A 20,918-nucleotide genomic window follows, 5' to 3' on the forward strand; every position below is an offset into this window, starting at 1 on the left:
AGGAACAGTTAACTTTGGCAACAGTGGGAAGGAAAAACTCCCTTTTAACAGGAGGAAACCTCCGGCAGAACCAGGCTCAGGGAGGGGCGGCCATCTGCTGCGACCGGTTGGGGTGAGAGAAGGAAGACAGGATAAAGACATGCTGTGGAAGAGAGACAGAGGTTAATAACAGATATGATTCAATGCAGAGAGGTCTGTTAATACATAGTGAGTGAGAAAGGTGACTGGAAAGGAAAAACTCAATGCATCATGGGAATCCCCCGGCAGCCTATGTCTATTGCAGCATAACTAAGGGAGGATTCAGGGTCACCTGGTCCAGCCCTAACTATATGCTTTAGCAAAAAGGAAAGTTTTAAACCTAATCTTAAAAGTAGAGATAGTGTCTGTCTCCTGAATCCGTTTAGCCTGATAACAGTACAATCACGTCTGTGTGTCATAAAAACTTTAACACTCAGCACGTTCTCAACAAGTGAACTGATCTGATAGAATCTGTTCTGCCCATATAGGGGAAGGCTGTAGGCCGACTTTGTGCAAGACTGGGGCAGAAAGACTTAAAAAGACTATGATCAATCGCAGTAATTAATTATAATCTAATATAATCTTAAATATACAGTAAATATACAATAAAGTTATTATTGTATTTTAGCTACAGAAGTATTTTAGAAGAATAAAACACACAATTGTTTTCATTGGTGCTCTTAGAAAGGTGCATTTTTGTACCCAGCAGAAACAACTTTGGTGGAACAATCAGAGAATAGTATTTCTAGGATGTCTGAAAACGAACACGAAGGCGTTTACTTGTTGAGGATGTGGTATATTGAGTGTCAAAGTTTATATGGATCCTTTTATCAGACAAAACGTCCCATCCCGTCGATACCACGTCTATGGAAGCCCGTTTCCACCACACAAAAAAGGATCCATAACTCGAAATTCCAAGTTATTTTCTCGAAATTTTGAGAAAAGTAACTCGAAATTTCGAGTTATGTTTCTCCAAATTTTGAGTTACGTTTCTCAAAATTTGGAGTTCGTAAGTCGAACTTTCGAGTTAATAAGTCAAAATTTCAAGAAAATATCCTGAAATTTTGAGTTATGGATACTTGTGTTTTTTTCAGTGGCGGAAAAGGGCTTCCATACACGTGAGAATGATAAATGTACAATTTTCTGTTGTAACCTGCAAACTGAACAGCAATGTAACGACCCTTTCTCACAAAAGAAAACGTTTGGGTCCGTGTTCCCTGCCCAATGCGCGCTCCCGGAGCGCAAGGACACAAATTCCAATTTTGGCACCATTTTCGAAAGAAATGAAACTGAAAGTGTCCTACTAGAAAAGCTCCTAGAATAAAACCTGTCTGATGTTTTTATTTCATTTCCTTTCAGTTCAAGACAAATACAACACAAGTCGTTAGTTAAACTCATAGACCTCCTCTGAACTTTTTCATTAATTTTTTATCTTCTTGGCACCCGTGCGTCATGATCCGAGTGAGAATGTTAAACTTTATCACTGTTTCCGTTTGATATCTGCACTTGGATCCACTTCCACGTAAGCTCCTGTTGCACGGTGCTCCAAGCAAACCGTGTTCACTTCTGAACATTTATATTCATAATAACATGAACAGGAGGAAATGAACGTTAGAGACATTTGACCTTAATTGCTTCTCCCAAAATAATAAGGATCACTTTAAGAGTGTGAGATGATAAACAAACTGATCCGTGCATCGTCACATGCTGCAGTTTTCCAGCTTCTTCTCAAGAATGACCCATCTTACTGGTTCTTCAGCTATTAAATTAAAAAGACGGTTCATTAAAAAATATATGCAATTTAAACTAGCACACATAATAATAGTAATAAGGATAAACTAAGGAGCTTGGAAAGAAAAGCTTATAGACTTCTTTAAGTTGCTTGAAGACGTTTCACCTCTCATCTGAGAAGCTTCTTCAGTTCTAGGGTCAAATAGTGGAGAGTCCTACATTTAAGCCCTGTACAAGTATCTTCCCGAGAGGGACAAAAGCTCATTGTGAAACCTAGCCCCACCCTATCATGTGCTTTCATGCAACTTAAAGAAGTCCAGATGCTTTTCTTTCCAAGCTCCTTAGACTACGATGACATGGATGACTGAGAACTTTCACAGACATAATAATGATAAAGGAACTCTGCACAGCATTAATGAATGACACAGCAGTAAGGGAAATCAGTCCAGTTTCCAAGCCTGTTCAAAATGCAAAGACAAATCTTCCACTTTAACCTTTCTGATGGAGGAGAGAAGGGTGTACACTGGGCGATAGCACATGTGTAACCTTAAGTCTCTAGAGAGGGTGTGAACCACATTTTATTTTTAATTTAATAATGAAATGGCGAAAAAGTTTCATTTTTTTTCCTGTGAAAGGGAAAAAACTACAAAACATTGGTGAATGTAAAACATTTTAATGAAGAAGCCCAAAGACTGGTTAAAAAATATATCTGTCTCACAAACAGAACGTAAAGCGTACAGTCAGTTTTTATTAATTAGAAACAAAACAAGACTGTTTAAAGTTCCTATGTATAGCATTTTGATGTCCTTTACACATTTTGGTTTTTTTATGTCAAAAACAACAGAAACACAAATTTTTGTAACAAATGAAAACTCTCTTCTCTAACACATTGAAACAGGAACAGCCGGGTTCCTAATCTAATGGCCATGATGCTATGGGTATGATGCTCCTAATCTAAATGCTCAGAAATCAGAGATCCAGGGCTGTCTTGAGCTCTTTGTTCTGTGGTGCATTGTCCTGGAAATACATGTCAGCATACTGCAGGATGTGATCAACAGCACTGAGAAGCAGCACATCTGTGTTTACATCCAGGTCCAGTTCTGATGAGTAGTTTTTCACTGGAACGATGTAGGAGGTGGACATGCCCAACAGAGCGGCGGCTTTACCCATCTGCAAACACACAGACACATGTACACCTCCAGCGTTTAGTATCTTCAGCTGATTAAGAACAACACCAAACACAATCAGCATCTCCTTACGATGATCATCTCAGTGTGGTTTGTGAGGAAAGTTGTTCTAACGTCACACTGACTCTAAACTCTTGTTGTTTATATTCAGAAAATCAAACAAAGTCAAATCTTTTCAAGTTTTACATTTACATTGCTGTTTGCAGGATTTATCCTATTCTGGTTTGTAGAGCAGTTACAGTATATGAACATTTCTTGAACTGTATTTGATTTGTTTTAACTTACCACATCCTGAATTGTGCGGCTCTCATAAACACCAGTGACATCTTTGGCTGTTTGCAAACAAACTTGGTCCACGTGGGTGAGCAGCGCCACCTGGTGAACACCTAAAGAACAGAAACACACTGTTGTGATGAAGACTTGCAAAGACAATGCGAATCCTTTAAAGATTGTGCTCAGTTCATTTGTTCTAGAGATAAACATTTGCTCAGCTTTCTTTGTTGTCTTTCTGACCTGATGCAGCGTTCACCATCGTCCTTATACTTTTTCACTAACTCATCTACATAAGGTGTTTTAAAGCGTTGCGGTGTTTTATCTCAAAACAACATCTGTAATCTCCACATTTCGACTTTTTCTTGAAATCCAGGCTTTATTCTGAAAATGATCAATAACAATCTGCTCTTAATGTAGCTCTAATACTCTGTCATACTGGACCCTATTTAAAAAAAACACACAAAAAAAAGAAGAAGAAAAAAAATCACACAATCTAAAATGATTTCTTCTGTTATTATATGTTCACATAAAACCTGAAACCCATTTAGTTTTAGCCTAATTCATACAAAGAAAAAAATCACTAACAATGTAGAAAAAAAGAGTATTAGGAACATTATTAAAGAGCAGCTGCACTGAGGCAAAAGTCAGCTAACTCAAGCAACACAACCTTTAACGTCAGGCTCTGTGTAAACATGTGTCTGTGGCTCACCCAGGTCACTGATGTGCTTTCTGAGCTGTTTAAATGTGGTGCTCAGGCCTTTGGGGTAAGTTGTGATTTTTGAGGCGTCCACCACAAAGGCAACACAGTGGACTTTGTCTTTAAGGCTCGGCCTCTTCACATAGCCCACAGTTTCTGAGGCGGAGACTGGCTGGTCTGGGCTAAACTGGAAGAGAGAAAGTATTTTAAGTTATTAAAAAAGAAAAAGTATTAAAAAGAACTATGCTGTGTGCCTTCATGTACACAATTCTACATGTTGGCACAAACCATAAGGTACAGCTATGGGTGATGGCGATCCCAGTTGTTTTACTAGTCAGAGAAGTTGGGAAACTGATTTGTTTTGTTGTTTCTTTTACATCACAGGACTATATGACCAGTCAGCTGATCATCACTGTTCTTTAGTTTACCCTGATGGGAACAAATATCGGGCATTAAAAAGGGGTTTGGAGCTGCTGTTGACTTTCTGGGTGATTTGACGTTGCTCCTGCTCCTCATTTCCTCTGGTTGCTCCAGCTTTCTCCCACTTAACCTAGCATGCGTTTCTAAAGCCAAGCCTAAATTAGCTGTGGGCATTAGCTCTGTGATGGATTAATGACATGTCCTGGGTGAAACCTGGCTCTTTCCCACTCTCAGCATGACAGGATAAAGGAGTTATTGCTGATTCATAGGGAACAAAAAGTGCGCAGCTTCACTGACAAGGACCACAACCTCAAACACGGTTAAATAAAGTTTGATAGTAGATGAATGAAAGCTGGATGGGGTGAGCGATGAACTAGGCCTGAGACCACAGTTGGAGTTAGGCCTCACTGAACATCTGAGGCCAATGAGGCAGGGTGACAAACTGAGAATGAGTGAGGCAGGGTGGGGCACTGAAACGAGAACAAACAGGGCAAGGCATGCTTACCTTGTGTCCTTCAGGAACATGGCCTTTAACGACTGACAGGATGTCATGAAGAGTCAGTCCGGTCATCCCGTCTTCACTCATACCCATGGTATCACACAGCACCAGCCCAGTATGATCCTCACCCTTCTTACCCCGAATGTTGAAGGACTGCAGCTGGCACACAAAAAAAGGAAGTTAATAGGACAGAAACCTAAAGTTTAGTTTCATTGACATGGATGAAGAGAGGCCTTGTGGATGCTTTCCCTTTTTGAAATGCTTAAATAATCTCATGAAACTAAATGAGGATCTCTGTGTTTATTTTTCCACTTATTTAAAATACATGCAGATGCTCCTCGTGTACCTTTTTGGTAAAACCGGATGAGAAGGAGCCCACCATGGCCCGGTTGGTGACTCTTCCGTTAAACACAGACTGGACTGAACTGATGAAGCTCGACTTTCCAGAACTGACCGGGCCCAGGAGGAGAACCCGGGCCTGAGGCACCTCCTCACAGCTCCGTCTGTAGGAGGTGATTGTCTCCATCAAGCTTGTCTTTCGCCTGGGTTCAGTGATACATTCAGTGACTCATTGTGTTTGAAAGTTTAAAAATGCACTTACTTGACATCTACTAGTTCCTGCTAGTTGAACAGGAGCTCATTGAACAGCACAACTGTACTCACTCTTCTGTCCAGTCCATGTTTCTCCATGGAGATTCCAACTTCAGTTGACCTCCTGAAAAAAATGTAAGAATTGCGGTTTGACAAAATAGCCAGTATTTGTTGTATTTATATAAAGTTCTAACATTCATCGAGGCTAGGGTTAAAAGCAGTGGCATTCAGTGACTTCAGCAAAGACCCCCCCCCCCCCCCCCCCCCCAAAAAAAAATAAAAATTTTAAAAAATAAAAATAAAAAAATAATACCAAAAAAACACTTTCCTCCTGTCTTTGAAAATTCGACTAGTATCAAACATACCATTCTGACAGCTTTTTCCTGAACTCTTCCTGGGTGTCCTCCCCTTTGGCCACTCCTTCCTGGCTAAAGAATTGTAAAATTATATTACTACTATAGTTGTCATCTAACTAAACTTAGTTTTACTATTTGCTGACAATGGTAGAGGATTTTTTTCAGACCCATTACTTTAGCAAAAGTAACAATAAAACACAAAGAAAACACTTCACTACACATAAAACTGTATTACTAATAACTCACAAAAAATAAGCAAAAATAATTATTCTACAGAAAAATGTAGTTGTTGTCCTTGTCTTTTTTAAAAGAAAGGAAAAAACACATTATAACCAGCTCAGAAACACAGGCCTACATCTTAATTTTAAAAAGTGTAACAAATATATTTAATATATAAAAATCACCCAGAACCAGAAATTTAGCAAAAGGGCAAGAGACGGGCTACACCCTGACAGGTCGCCAGTCTGTCACGGGACTAATACCCCATTCAGATTTCAGCAGCTCTGTAATCAAGCATTCTGCTTCCAGAGATAATAAACAATTGTGACCACAAGATGGCAGTAATGCAAAGAATAAATGGCAACAGGCATTACAGAAGCTTCATGTCAGAATGATGTTTAAGATGAAAGAAAAACACCCTTTTCTTTGTTATGTTGTAACTGATGTCTGTTTGTAGATTTCACCAGATAAGCACTGCTTGTCTTTCTTGCCCTGATTGAATGCCACTGATTAAAATGACTTTGTAACCAAAAAAGGAAAGAACAAAATGTCCAACTTTATTACCAGAATCACTATTAATCCCTGAGGAAATCATGGATCTCCAAAGCTATTTGCACTTTGTGTACAGACAGCTTCACAGTAGCGTGGTGAAACACAGGACTTGAGATGTTAAAGGTTTCTCATACTTATTTGGGTCTTTGACAAAAGAACTTTGTGTAAAAGGAGGCTCACCCAAGAATGTGAACTGAGGTCTTGGTTCCCTTGTCTCTGAACTATCTGTGACTTCGCTGTTATCATCTCTGGTGAGAGTTGTTGTGCCAAAAGCAGGTTGGACTGAAGTAGTTGGAGCTGCTGTGAGTGGTGTCAATCCATTAGAACTTGAGGGTTTGGTTGTAAGTACTGGAAGTCCAAAGTTAAAGCCACTAATAAAAAAAGTACACATTAGAGGAAGACCCCTTAACTAATTTAAAGAACAGCATGAAACTTGAGGTTTTTTAGTAAAATGGCCTGGTAAATGGCCTGTATTTATATAGCACTTTACTAGTCCCTAAGGACCCCAAAGCGCTTTACATATCCAGTCATTCACCCATTCACACACACATTCACACACTGGCGATGGCAAGCTACATCGTAGCCACAGCCACCCTGGGGCGCACTGACAGAGGCGAGGCTGCCGGACACTGGCGCCACCGGACCCTCTGACCACCACCAGTAGGCAATGGGTGAAGTGTCTGACAGGTTACACTTAAAACACAATATCAGCAACCTCAAAACATGAGTCTGAAAAGCAGAAACGAAATAAAACGTTGTGATAGAGCCAGGTTCAGGTGTGTGAGTCACAAGTTAATCTGGCTGTAGGCTATGGCACTTGGCCACAGGTGGCGCTAGTTGGCTCCATTTGAGTGCACAAAAAGATAAAGTGCACGCTTTAGGTGCGGAGGGAATTGCTCAGAGTAATAAAACGTATATAAAACGAATATAATGAAGACTAGACTCTCTGGATCGTTGACTCTTGCTGTCTTGTGAACATTTGTTTGTTTGTTTTCGGCAAACCAGGTAAGTTTACCTGGTTTTGACATAAAACCAGGTAAACTTTGAAGTTTTAAATTTTTTTGTTGAATTTCTAACATTTGTTTGTGCAGCCAGGTCTTTTCCTTTCCTGTTATTTGACGGTATATCACACTGACTGCTATGGGCCACAGTGACAGCACTACAGCTGTCACTCATCTTTGCAAGAGTGAATCTTGTCATATTAACTATCAAACTTTGTAATACTAAAAGTTGCGAACTTACCTGTTTTTTTCTTTAACAGACGAGAACATAATTCCTGTGTGTAGATGTTACCAGCAGCTGCAGCTCAGGACACACCGCAAATGAAAGAGCCACTGCCTTTTCCGTAGAAAAGAAAACGAAACTTAAACTGTCACACAAACACCAGTAATGCGAATCTGAGTGTTACACGCTCGTAGGCGGGGTTTGTTGCGTTGTGGAGTTGGATTGGTACTAATGAAGTTAAAGCTGCAGAAACAGATGCGCAAGACACAGCAAACAATTGCAAACAAATCGCAAGAAGCAAGAAAAGAAGTAGCTAGCTGGCCAAATCTGCCTAGCAACCTAGCTACATTTTCCAAGGCTAAAACAGGCTGTTGTTCGTGCATCATCATAATAAAAAGGATCAAACCAACATCAACAAACTTCAAGTGACCTAATTTAGATAACAGCAAACACAATAATCTATTTATTATACTGTTTAAATGAATAAATAAAACACTTAAAATGCTTACCACTTGCTCCAGAAGCGAGTTTTACATAAACAAGAGCACTTTTGTTCTATTTCCCCCACCTTGCAAATCTATGACATCAACAAAACATGATTGGTCCACTGACCAACAGCAAACACATTGTTGTGCACTCTCTCAGTCTGGTACTTTTACTGGCACAGACACACACACACTGTAAGTGCAAAAATAATATCACATAGCAACAATCAGTAATATATTGAAGCTTTTGAGCAACGTGGACAGTAACTGCAGTCAGAGCTTTGGAAACTTTTAGACCTACATGTATTTAATCTCATGCTACAAACTCACACCGTCTTCTTCATCTACGTTTGCCAAAGTAATGTAAAGACAACAGTAAGCTGGTAAGCAGCAAAAGAGAGAAACTAACTACAGGTTGTTTCCAGTGGACTTATATATAGCCTACCATAAACGCATAGTATAATATGACTGCATACTTTCAATATATAAGCGGTAATAGTCTTTAAGTCCTTTACAAAAACTATTAGGACTGTTATCACTAATTGGTAAAATTACAAAATGCTGGAATATTGTAGGCTTATAGTTTGTTTTATTTATTATTTATATACAAATCTACATGGCCCTGTGTAAAGTGATCCCCCATATAGCATAAATTAAATGTGGCTTTTGAGTTCAATTTCTTGCACACTTGGGTTCTGCGGGAGGACAATGATCCAAAACGCACCAGCAAGTCCAGCTCTGAATGGCTTTAAAAAAAAAGTCTTCATTCAGGTCAGGACTTTGACTAAGTCCTGAGCTGAATCTGACTGAGATGCTGTGTCACGAACTTAAAAAGGCGATTCCTGCTCGAAACCCTCCAATGTGGCTGAATTACAACAATTCTGCATAAACGAGTCACAAGGCCATGTAAGTTTGGATTTTGTTTCCCCTTAATAATAAACACCTTCATTTATAAACTGCATTTTGTGTTTATTTGTGCCATCTTTGTTTAATATTTAAGTTTGTTTGATGATCTGAAACATTTAAGTGTGACAAACATACAAAAACAAAGGAAATCAGGAAGGAGGCAAACACTTTTTCACATCACTGTAGACACACAACACTATTTTTGCTCTTTCTGTCACACACACACACACACACACACACACACACACACACACACACACACACACACACACACACACACACACACACACACACACACACACACACACACACACTGTCAGAGACATATGTTAGATTAACTGGTGATTCTTAATTGGCCAGAGATGTGAGTATGGATGTCACTGGTTGTCTGTTTGTGTTAGTGCTGCAATAATAGACTAGTGACCTGACCAGGGTGTGTTTCGGCTCATGACATCTAGATTAGGCTCCTGCACCTCCAGCATGGAAGGATAGATTCATTATGTGTTGCAAACCCAAAATGTCCACACGCACTTGATTTGCGTGTCTAGCTGATTTGGCTTTCTAGCCACTGGGCGGAAAAATGAACTTGGGACATCATGTCATCATAATTGGCTGTTTTGCCCTTTTAAAGCACAGCATACCCTCAGCTGATCAGACCCAGGTGTGTCCCGTGGTTAATCTTTGGTGGTCAGCTGTTAGCTCAGGTAGTGTTCTTTCTTTTAAGCCACAGCCAGTGACTGCTTTGCTCGATGGTCTTTGACCTCCCAAGGACCTGTCAATTCAACAATGAGGACAGATTGCTGAGAATTCGGCCACAGGATTAGGTCTGGTGTCAGGTTGGAGTTGGCAGTCTAAAAAGGGAAGGTAAGTTTTCTCTCCAGGCCAACAAGCATTCTTTAGACCCTAGCCATGTCCAGCAGGCCTGATCCTAGATGTTGGTCCATAGTTATGTAGACCAGCGGTCCCCAACCTTTTTTGCGCCACAGACCGGTTTATGCCCGACAATATTTTCACGGACCGGCCTTGAAGGTGTCGCGGATAAATACAACAAAATAAAACTAGTACCGGTACCGAAAAAAAGATTTATTCATAACACACGTGAAAAGACCCAGGAAAACTGAGTTAACGATAAAAACGATAACAAAATAACGCTGAAAACCGATAAAAACCCTGAAAACCATACATTTCACACCTGAGCCTCAACTCTCGCGGCCCGGTACCAAACGACTCAAGGACCGCTACTGGTCTGAGTCCCGGGGGTTGGGGACTGCTGATGTAGACTAACCAGCTAGTGTAATGCTGTTCAGACTTGCTCATTAGCTCTGTGTTGTTATTCCTTGTATCTACTACAGTAGCTTTGCATGATTTAGAGTTCAAAATAATAATTATTTACATTACACTTGACCTTGGTGAAAGCTCCTCACCCACTGACTGAAATTAGCCTTTTAGCTCCCTGCTCTCTCCTCTTCAACAAACTTGCCTCTATTTCATTTGCCCACATAAACAGAAGCTTTGAACAGAAGTTGGGTTTTTGTGGTCACAGCCAGAGCTGTGTGCCTGAAATGACCCAGTTAATGATATTTGCTCATGCTGAGATCATACAGAGAAAAATGCCTTTGAGCAGTTTGAAACCTGAAGTCTGGCTCACAGGGATTACTTAGATATATGTTGATCTTGTTATTTCAAACTTAGTATAATATGAGAATCCACCACTGTGATGGTGTGTATGACAGAAAATAAGAAAGTGTTTCCTTCCCTCTCCTGCATCTGATTACTTACCCATCGGATGCAGCAGAGGGCGCTCTCGTCTTGTGTTTAAAGCTGTGGCTGTTCACCTGCTACTTGTCAGCAGGGGTCAATCTACAGCCACATTTCCTTGTTATGTCCCCCAAGTGGAGTATCCCATAGCCTGATATTCAAAATGCCCTCCTGCTCTTAAGGACAATGTGTTCTGAGCCACAATCATTGTCATCACTCATTAGCCTTCAATTTAAAGTAAACATTTATCAGCAGCTGATGGCAGTGCTTTGGACATGAAACCGTTCACAGATGTGTCTGCACATGTAGGTCTGTTTCTTTGGCTTGTTTGCTTTCAATGTTAGAACATTTTAACATCAGAGCTCAAACGATGGGAAACCCTTAATCACTGTAATTAGCTAGGTATATATTAATACACAGTATATCCTGTGTGATTAGTGGTATTAATGTTTGTCTACACTTGATTACTATTATACTACAGTCTTTGGGCACAATGTTATAACAGTGCCAACAAATCAAAGTATTTGGGAATTATTTTTCACTGGCTTTGCCCACTTATATAAGATATTGTAGCAGTAAGAAATAAGCATTGTTAATGAAGTTTTACAATATTTGGGGGCATTTAAATTGATAAATTGTATTACTCAGTTGCATCAGTGCTGGCTATTATTTTAGAAATCTGCATACAATCAATCAGACCTTTATAGAAAGAATACGATTTGTATTATCTCAGTGATTTGTGAACATATTGATCAACACATAGTATAAAAACATAGAAAAAGAAACAAAAAGTCACAGTTTGTTCAGTTTTCACATTGTTGCAGGCTTTAGTTAACTTTAATTTTGTATATATTGGTTAAAATTGATTAATAATAATAATAATAATAATCACATTTTCTCTCTTTTGTCTGTCAAACCTGAATCTGACCAATTTTGCTTACTCAGCACACGTCTGAGCTAAATGGTCATTTTCTGGTCAGTCACCTCTGCTCCTTCTAGTCTTTATCTAGACTGTTCTGACTGGCAGCCTGTAACCAACCAGGTGTAATAACAGGCCACGACAACACACGGCTACCTTTACGGCATTTTGACGATGATAAGTTTTTGTTGTGTCAGCAAAAATAACAGACCCTTAGTTCACTGTCTGGAGCCTGGTTGTGGGCGGAGCTTGTGAAGTTCCGCCGATTAGATCAGAAGACTGAAACTTATCGCAGTTGGAGACGTCTGACACACCACTTAATTATAGAGTTGAAGATGCTTAGTTATCTGAGGACAACACCCAAATAAAAAGTATATCCTGTCACAGTCTTCAGGTCATGACTGAGTGTCATTAAAAGTAAGTCCACCTGTTGATGATTTGACAGGAAACACCATCTACAGGCTGTATTTTGGTCATGGAGGTCACTGCCCTGCAGAAACTGGTTTACCTCAAAGCTTTGATTAAAAACAACCTGGTGAGTTCACCTTCCAGAAACCATCAACTGGTTTGATATTTTTATAAATTCAAGTAATGTACACTTAAATAACCTCTGGGGATGCCTCGGATCATTTAAACTATGGAGGTAATATGTGGTTTAATTAAGATGACCAACCAGCCAGTTATTGTGTAATCATTTTCAGACGTTTGACAGTTTTGTCTTTTTTCATGTAAAAATTACAAATAATGAAAGCACGAAGATAAAGAAAGCAGAAACCTTTAAACAAAAATGATGGTGCCCAATGTTGTGAAAGTCAGATAGAAAATCTGAGGTGAAGCTCTTCTTTTAACTCCTTTTTAAATTGAAAATACTTCAAAAGCTTGAAATGCTGTCATTCTTTCCTAATTGGTTTTATTTGAAATCAATATCCAGAATTGGCTTAAACCTATAGTTGCCTCTGCAGTTCACTGGCAAGGTGCATGTAGAAGATCACAAAAATGTCACATTAGAAGTAAATCACAACATCTACACACCCACAATCACTACACTAGTAAAATGCTGGAGTTTAAGATCGAGTTTCATAGAGTTACTAATCATTACACACAGAAAACATTTTTTTATTGGATCTCAAGTAAAACATTAAAGTTAAAAACATCTCTCACTGAGTGGACGTGATCTCAGTGTCTGCAGTAATTGTTGTGACCCGGCTGCAGGCCTGAGGCCTTTAGTAAGTGTAATAAGTAATGAACTCTATAAGTGCATTTCAGAGGTAATCGAAATTTAAACCTGCTGAGAAATGCTGCAGATAAACATAAACATGTTTCAACAAAACCATTATTATTCCAGTCTGCAGTCATTCATAATTGGCAGCTCTTTTCTGTTCTGCCTTTCCACCTGCATGCATGGAAAGCCTGGTGTGGAGGTGGTCTGCAGAGCAGGTCGAAGCATCAACAGAAACCGTAGGCAGGCTCAAACAAGCTGATGAGACTTTCAGATTTTTTTATTTGCCACTACGATGCAAAGATATATGTCAGCAGACCTATCGGCTGTTGTGGATTGGCACCCAGATCATGTGTTATGATCCACAGAGACTGTGGCTGAGCACACTGTCATGTAGGATTGTATTTAAGATAAAAAAGATGTGGTGTGTGGTGACGCTTCCTGTCGTCAGGATGTTCGCAGCGAGAGTTGGTTAGAGACCTCTTTTTCTTTGATTACACTCTATGTGGCTGAATGAATGTAAGCTAGTAGCGATCAGTCGATGGATAACAACTTCTTCTCATCAGCTGGGACTGTGAGTTCAGGCAGTTTAGACAGCTCTGACTCAGCAGCCCCCAGATGATATCTGTGGATTGGAGAGCTGCAGGTGGGAGGAGGAGGAGGGGGAGCAGTCTAAACAGGGAGCTATGCTAACTATGTAGTCGTGTGACACAGCAGTCTCTTTTAAAGGCTACAACCCCCACTCACTGCACCTTAATCCTTACACAACTACATGACACACTTATAATCAAGTTCTCACTCTGTCCTCTGAGAGCCAGCTAGTAGACCCAATAACCTAATGTGCAGCGAGGACTGAAATGAAAGCGCTGCAGGGATCTGGATGAAACAGGCTGGAGCTGAGCAGACGGATGGGAGAATAACAACTTGAAAAGTGGCTTTGATTTAGAAATGCTCCCTTACATACTGTGGCAGGCAAACAGCTTGAAATGAAAAGTACAAGGTCATGGTGTGGTAGAAGATTAGATTAATAGCCAAAGTTCAAAATCTGTATCCCTTTAAAACAGAAAAGATTTTTGGTCTATTAGACAGTGTTTTTAATTGAAAATGGTGTCAGCCTAGTCAGTTTGATTTTCAGAGCTAAAAAGATGGACAACATGGCCCTCAAAAACCATTTTTTTAAGCTACGTTTTCCTGCTGGGATGGAGATAAACACAGACCAGTATTTTTAATGATTAGCTCTGTTATTTATTTATTTAATATCCTTCAATGCTGATTCATTTTCCGGCTGCGTTCTACATATCCAGTGTTGGGGATGAGAACGGTGTGCTTGGGTTTCGACAGGTACAAGTTGGACAGCACATGGACACAAAGCCAGGTTACATAACCTGTTTATCCATTTCACTCTTTATACCCCAAAGGTCACCTGTACTGAGCCTTACTGAACTTTATGTGACTCATAGCTCATTTTGAGGGCATAATAATAGCTGCTAATCACAGACATGAAGTATTGCGAAACAAAGTTTCCCAAATGCTAAGAACAAAACAACCGAAAGGGAAAGTGCCCTCAGGGGGCATCTGCAGGTATCAGCACGACTTGTTTGCTGTTCTGTCTAGAGGGAGCTGATCTTATATCACTTTTGTTTTTTGGGGGGATGACATAGATTTCGCTAGCATGTAAAACTTCGGAAGCATCTATAAATACATTATATAATGTATACTGCACCATATTTAAGGTGTTAAAGTATTTGATGCCTTCCTCCATATATGTGCTGCTGCTGCTCATTTACCTGACTCTGCCTGTCCCACATTATGATTCATGTGTCATAGGCTCATTGAATGGACTCAAGACTTTTCAGAGTCAACATGTGCTTAAGCAAAACACAGAAACTTCACACTGCGCGTTTACTGTGACTCTTTGTGATAAATTCATAACCACTGATTACTGATACTGTGACGGTCCGCGTGACCGTGGGGATGTGAGGAAGGAGGACCCAAATGCTGGACTCTGTGTGCTTAGCAGTGCGTTTATTTATAGTGAATGGAAAACAGAAATAAATCCTCAGTGCGTTCCCGACTCCCGTGACATGTCCTCTTCACAGTGCTAGTGTTCCTGTCTCCGCTCCTCAGTGTCTGAGCACCCCGTGCTCGCTGCCCTCTCATCTCCACGCTTCTCCTGGGGAAATAACAGAGAGGCAGCGGTCAAACATACCACAATGCAGCAGACTAAACTTAGTAACTGGTCAAGAGACTAATGTGAAGCCTCCCCCGACGATGCTTGATCAGCTGCAGGTGTGTGAAGGTCTTCAGGTGTGGCCAACCACCTGGCAGGGCCACACCCACCAGGCCTGAAGGTGCCTGTAAACAGGTGCTCCCAGATACACCTGCATCCACGCACACACACACCCACACATATACCTGCAAGCAGGGAGAACGAGGGACAGCAACACCAAAAAAAACATATAATATAATACAAGTCCAGGACCCTGAGAGATACTTAACTGAAGCTTAATAGGTTTTTACTGGTTTAACAATAAAATGATGATAAATAAAGTTTGCCAGCTGGTAAATTACTGGTTTGTAAGCCAGTCTGATCATTATCCACAAAATGAATGTGACGCTGTAACTAGTGTTTATAACAGTCTGTAAATGGTTAATAAATACTGTTTAGTGCATCTGTAAACATCATTTCGATTGCTTTAATGAAGGTGAAACTGATGTTTGTTATGCCCGGTGGCTGATGTTTGCTTGCAGAGACTTTATATTTATTTTTTCAATGATAAATGGTTAGCAATCATATGACATTCCTATTCTTGGGGGATGCCTAGAGCCTCTCCCTATCCCTTTGAAATGGACAAGTGGTTAGGAAAATAAATGGATGGGTGATTAGTAAATCATATTAAATGCAGTTGTTGTGACGCAATCAATTTTAAAGGGGGATTTTCTATTTGCTTTGCTTGGACTTGTTTTTCCTGACAGCCAGTGTGAGTGCTTGACTCTCTGGCTGTTCACACACACAATTACTCATCTGCTAAGATCTCTTTTAAAGTGACGTGTTGCATGTTTTGGTTTCTTTTCTTTTTTTAGAAAATGCAGCTCAACTGCACTTATTCCAGTCAGAGTAGCAGTTTTCCCGGTCTCCTTACAGGTGACTGTAAGTGCTTTCTTTAGCTCGTTGGACAGTGTCTGGGTGGTGTTGGTTTCTCTCTCTGCTGCCTGTGACTCACTCTGAAAGCCCATTGTGTTTTATTGCAAACACTAGCGCCACAGCGGACACATCCTTTTTTAAAATCCTATCATGGTTAGACAAATAGTCCGAATCGCAGACTGTCACAACAAAGAAGGTCAGCGTTTGTCTTGTGGCTGCACTCTGCCAGAGGCTGAAGCAATGAAACTATCTCTGTTACAGGTTTTTCTTTCTGTTAGTGAAGATAGTACCAAATGCAAAAAATAAAATAACTTTTAAAAAATGGACTAATTTTGAGCTAAAGTTGCTTTTTCATTTGCATATATTCTTTTTTCTCTTTATACAGAGAAGTGGATAAAAGTATTTTTGTGAAATCTTATACCAAATGTGGTAAAAGGTTTCAAAGCTCGGCCTATCTTAAAGACTGTCATAGGACTTCCATGGTAAATGTTTGATGACCTGGAAGTCTTGGAAAGATGCTTTAATCACAGCTAAAAGCAGCTCTGGTCTCATATATACAGTCCGATTAACACAGGGCTGCACACTTCACTTACCTCATATGCAAACCGCCTCACCTTCATCTGAATCAGCTTTCAGATTTTCTGTTCCTGTGACCTGAAGTTCTCAGTCTGTGGTAAACAGAGCATGAATCATGCTTCTCGGCTGTTAGCATTTCAGTGAAAGATAAAACCTTGGTTGTGGTGTTATGTTTAAAGATAAAACTTTGTGTAGTCTCTGTCGCCACATTTTTAACCACTAATTTCATTACTTACATTTCCCGTGAGTGCAAAGACATGACAAGTCCCCTCTCTGGTGAAGGTATTTTGCTTACGGTTCATTCACTCAGATGCTTAACTTTCATCATGCAGCACGTTACATGTGGATGGTTTGACACTGAAAGCCTGTTTTCACATCCATCTACTGAAGATTTGAAGTTTCCGGGCTCACCCTGAATCCAGTTTAATCCATGAAAATGTAAGTTGATTTTGGGGCAGCACTGTTGCCTCACAGCAAGAAGGTCCTGAGTAGGGATGGGTATCGTTTAGGTTTTATCCGATACCGGTGCCAAACCGGTACTTTTGAAACGGTGCCGGTGCTTAAACGGTGCTCGAACCGGTGCTTAAAGAATGGAGAACACAAACTTTGTCCAAAAACTTCTCATGTTCAGCTGGGTTTTTTTGTAAAAAGATAACAATGTGTGCCTTTTCTGCAGCTATGTGGCATATATGGCATCACTCTTGGCTGGAAGCAGTGCTTAAACAATGGAAAAAACACAAACTTAAACCCTCTATTGTTTAACTGTTTTCCACTTTTTCTTTGGTCATTTTAGCCTTTTTGGCCAGGGTGAAGGGAGTATCTGCCATCAAACAAGAAGACAGCCGCATGTAGCTATGATGATGTTTGCTAGTTCACCTTACATGCATTAATGTAATAACGTGGTTAGCCTACTCAACGTAAATTACACACGAACAACATGAAGCTACTCATGCAGAGAAGAACGGCTGCTGCTGCATCATCATCCTCATCATTTCTGCTACACTGGCAGGGCTGGGGGCCAGGACTCTATTCTTCGGGTTTTGGGGGGATGTTGCTCCGGGTCAGATAACAGGCAACCCACCCGACGTGCACGGTGTGAGGTCTCGCAGCAAGCTATCAAATACGGCGCATTTCTCGGCTTTTAAAAAAAACGCTATGCGTGCCAGGTGTTTCATGAGATTCGAGGTGTTACCTCCTTTGACAGTATCACAGTATCAGCTTAAAGCACTTGTTGCAGGCTGCTGAGTTTGCATATTTTGCTGTGAAGTACAGCCAGACTTTTGACCGCTTCGCCTTGGACATTTTTAATCTGTAGCTCTGCTCTAACAGAACGTACGTACCTGGCCCCGCCTACTATCCTCGGAAACGTAAAATGATTGGCTAGAAGTGTATCACAGCTCAGGAAAAAAAAGCACCGAAATAAAGCACCGAAATGTGCGCTGCTTTTCGGTCTGGTTACTACCGTTTATGTCAGAACCGGTGCCATCATGGCACCGGACACCGGTACCCATCCCTAGTCCTGAGTTTACATCCACCATCAGGCCGGGGTCTTTCTGTGTGGAGTTTGCATGTCCTTCCTATGTTTGTGTGGGTTCTCTCTTCCTCCAACAGTCCAAAGACGTGCAGATAGTGGGGATAGCTTAATTGGAAACTCTAAATTGCCCATAGGTGTGAACGTGAGCGTGAATGGTTGTCTGTGTCTATGTGTTAGCCCTGCAACAGACTGGCAACCTGTCCATGGTGCCTCTCGTCCCATGATAGGCTCCAGCCCCCCGCGACCCTGAAAAGGATAAGCGGCAGAGGATGGATGTAAGATGATTTTGTGACAAGCTAACAGCTAACAGCTCGTCAAAAAGAAGAATGGATTTTACGGAGTGGGTCTTGCTAAAAGCTGTTATTTTGGTTCGAAAAGTTGCTGCAGTTTAAAATATTTAAGCTGATTAACTGAACTTTTAAACCATTTAATTATTACTGTTAGCTTTCTAGTGTCAAAGTGCTATTTGTGATTAAAAAGGCATCATATTCAGTCAGTCTTATTTATGATCGAAACCAGAGTCTCTCCAGTTCTTGAATTCAGAGAAAATGGAAAGCATCAACATACCTTTTACAATAACAGGATGACTTCGTACTCTAGTAAGTGGCAGAGGTCAATGAGATTATTAAATGCCATGTTTGCCAGTCTGCACAGCAAATCTGGCTGCTAGCTTACACAGGCTGTAAACAGACCTTACTTAGCAAGTTGAGCTATCTGATGTCTCCCCGTCGCCAGAGCTGCTTGTCTGTGCACGAGACTTTGACACCGGATCCAACAAATAATATTCACAAGCAGCTTAAACTGGAATCAGTTTATTTTTGGACATCTCAGTAGTCGCATATGGAAGGAACCAAAAATAACTGGACAGGAAAACACTGCTCTTTCCATTACACCATCTGCTGAGGAGGTTTTCTTTCCAGCTTTTTTGGTGTCCTTATTTGTGTCTGTACTGTGGCTCACTAAATCAACTGCTCATCAACTGGAACAGTAATAGAAAAGATTTCAGTGAAATTTAAGGCCAAAAGTCAGAAGCGATATGTGACAAATTAAGTACACACCATCAGCCAATAGAGATACTTTTAGTAGAAATAAGCATGTAATCAGAATCAGAATACTTTATTGATCCCTGGGGGAAATTATTTTTTGTTACAGTGCTCCATTTTAAACCAACATTAAGACAAGACAGACAATACGCTAACTAAGAATAGTACAATACATATATATACATACATACATACATAAGTCACTTATAAATAAATAGTTGGAAAAGAAACATGTGTAGCTGTAGCAGCAAACAGTGTGTTAAGTGGATGCGTTGTACAGGGAGATGGCCACAGGCAGGAATGATTTCCTGTGTCGTTCAGTGGTACATCACTTTATTGGTGTCTTCCATTGTTGTGGAGAAATTTTGGCCCACCGTTTTGCTTTTAAGACCAGGTTTTATGTTGGCATTTATTGGTTCAAGGTTCAAGGTTCTTTATTTGTCACATGCATAGTTATACAAGTATAACACACAGTGAAATGTAGCCTGACACGCTCGACATGTGCAAAAAAATTGGGGGGAGGGGGTGTAGAGGAAGAAAATTAATATATATATATATATATATATATGTATATATACATATACATACATAGGGTGCAAGATGCTAGCAGGCAAGGCATACATGGAACGCCATAACCAAGTGGCCGGCATAGTGTACAGGAACATCTGTGCCGAGTATAACCTGGAAGTCCCGAGGTCAAAATGGGAGATGCCCCCAAGGGTGGTGGAGAATGACCGAGCTAAGATCCTGTGGGACTTCCAGATACAGATGGACAAAATGGTGGTGGCTAACCAACCGGACATAGTGGTGGTAGACAAACAGAAGAAGACGGCCGTAGTGATCGATGTAGCGGTTCCGAATGACAGCAATATCAGGAAGAAGGAACACGAGAAGCTGGAGAAATACCAAGGGCTCAGAGAAGAGCTCGAGAGGATGTGGAGGGTGAAGGTAACGGTGGTCCCCGTGGTAATCGGAGCACTAGGTGCGGTGACTCCCAAGCTAGGTGAGTGGCTCCAGCAGATCCCGGGAATAACATCGGAGATCTCTGTCCAGAAGAGCGCAGTCCTGGGAACAGCTAAGATACTGCGCAGGACCCTCAAGCTCCCAGGCCTCTGGTAGAGGACCCGAGCTTGAAGGATAAACCGCCCGCAGGGGCGTGCTGGGTGGTTTTTTTTTTTTGTTGTTTTTTTCATACATACATACATTGGGTGAATGCGCAGTAGTAGCAAGATGGCGAATCAAGCAAATCAAGATGGCGCGGCCACGTCCAGACGCCTTCCTGACCACTCCGCTCCGACTATTGGATAGTGGATCAGTGAAAGTTTGGAGAGATGAAAGAGCAAAGTGCTGCAGATCAGACTCAAACACAGGCCACTACACTCTAGCCGTGTGGCATGTGGTCGCCTATTCACCCACTGAGCTAAAGTGCTGCCCCCGGCCCATTCTTCTTTAGAACGTTGCTTCACTTCATTGTGGTGTGTGTGTTTAATCACAGCTCTCTTGCAGGTCCTGGTACAGTATTTCAATCAAATTGCAGTCTGGACTTTGGCCGGGCCTTTACAGGCA

General features: G+C 40.9%; 1 protein-coding gene across 2 annotated transcripts; it reads right to left on the reverse strand.

Annotated features, from left to right (window-relative positions):
• Positions 1-2,406: 2,406 nt before the first annotated feature.
• Positions 2,407-7,925, reverse strand: LOC308397470 (interferon-induced protein 44-like). Of its 2 annotated transcripts, XM_080883393.1 has the most exons (9): positions 7,786-7,925; positions 6,724-6,914; positions 5,782-5,844; positions 5,489-5,540; positions 5,172-5,367; positions 4,832-4,984; positions 3,919-4,093; positions 3,222-3,322; positions 2,407-2,919 (listed from the first exon to the last, which is right to left on the reverse strand). In XM_080883393.1, exons 1-9 carry the CDS (start codon positions 7,812-7,814, stop codon positions 2,719-2,721), a joined length of 1,161 nt encoding a protein of 386 aa, XP_080739519.1. In that variant the 5' UTR covers positions 7,815-7,925; the 3' UTR covers positions 2,407-2,718. The 2 variants fall into 2 exon arrangements, with proteins under 2 accessions (XP_080739519.1, XP_080739520.1); XM_080883394.1 differs by lacking the exon at positions 5,782-5,844.
• Positions 7,926-20,918: the final 12,993 nt, after the last annotated feature.

The sequence above is a fragment of the Rhamphochromis sp. 'chilingali' genome, assembly GCF_963969265.1.
Source record: "Rhamphochromis sp. 'chilingali' genome assembly, chromosome: 5".
NCBI lineage: Eukaryota > Metazoa > Chordata > Actinopteri > Cichliformes > Cichlidae > Rhamphochromis > Rhamphochromis sp. 'chilingali'.

Bases quoted from the DNA above. Each gene is read 5' to 3' on its own strand.
- LOC308397470 (XM_080883393.1), bottom strand. From the start codon at position 7,814: ATGTTCTCGTCTGTTAAAGAAAAAAACAG. The intron at 5,541-5,781 runs GTATGTTTGATA...CATTTTTTTCAG, and splicing joins AGGAAAAAGCTGTCAGAATG to GAGGTCAACTGAAGTTGGAA. The intron at 5,368-5,488 runs GTGAGTACAGTT...CACTGAACCCAG, and splicing joins AACATGGACTGGACAGAAGA to GCGAAAGACAAGCTTGATGG.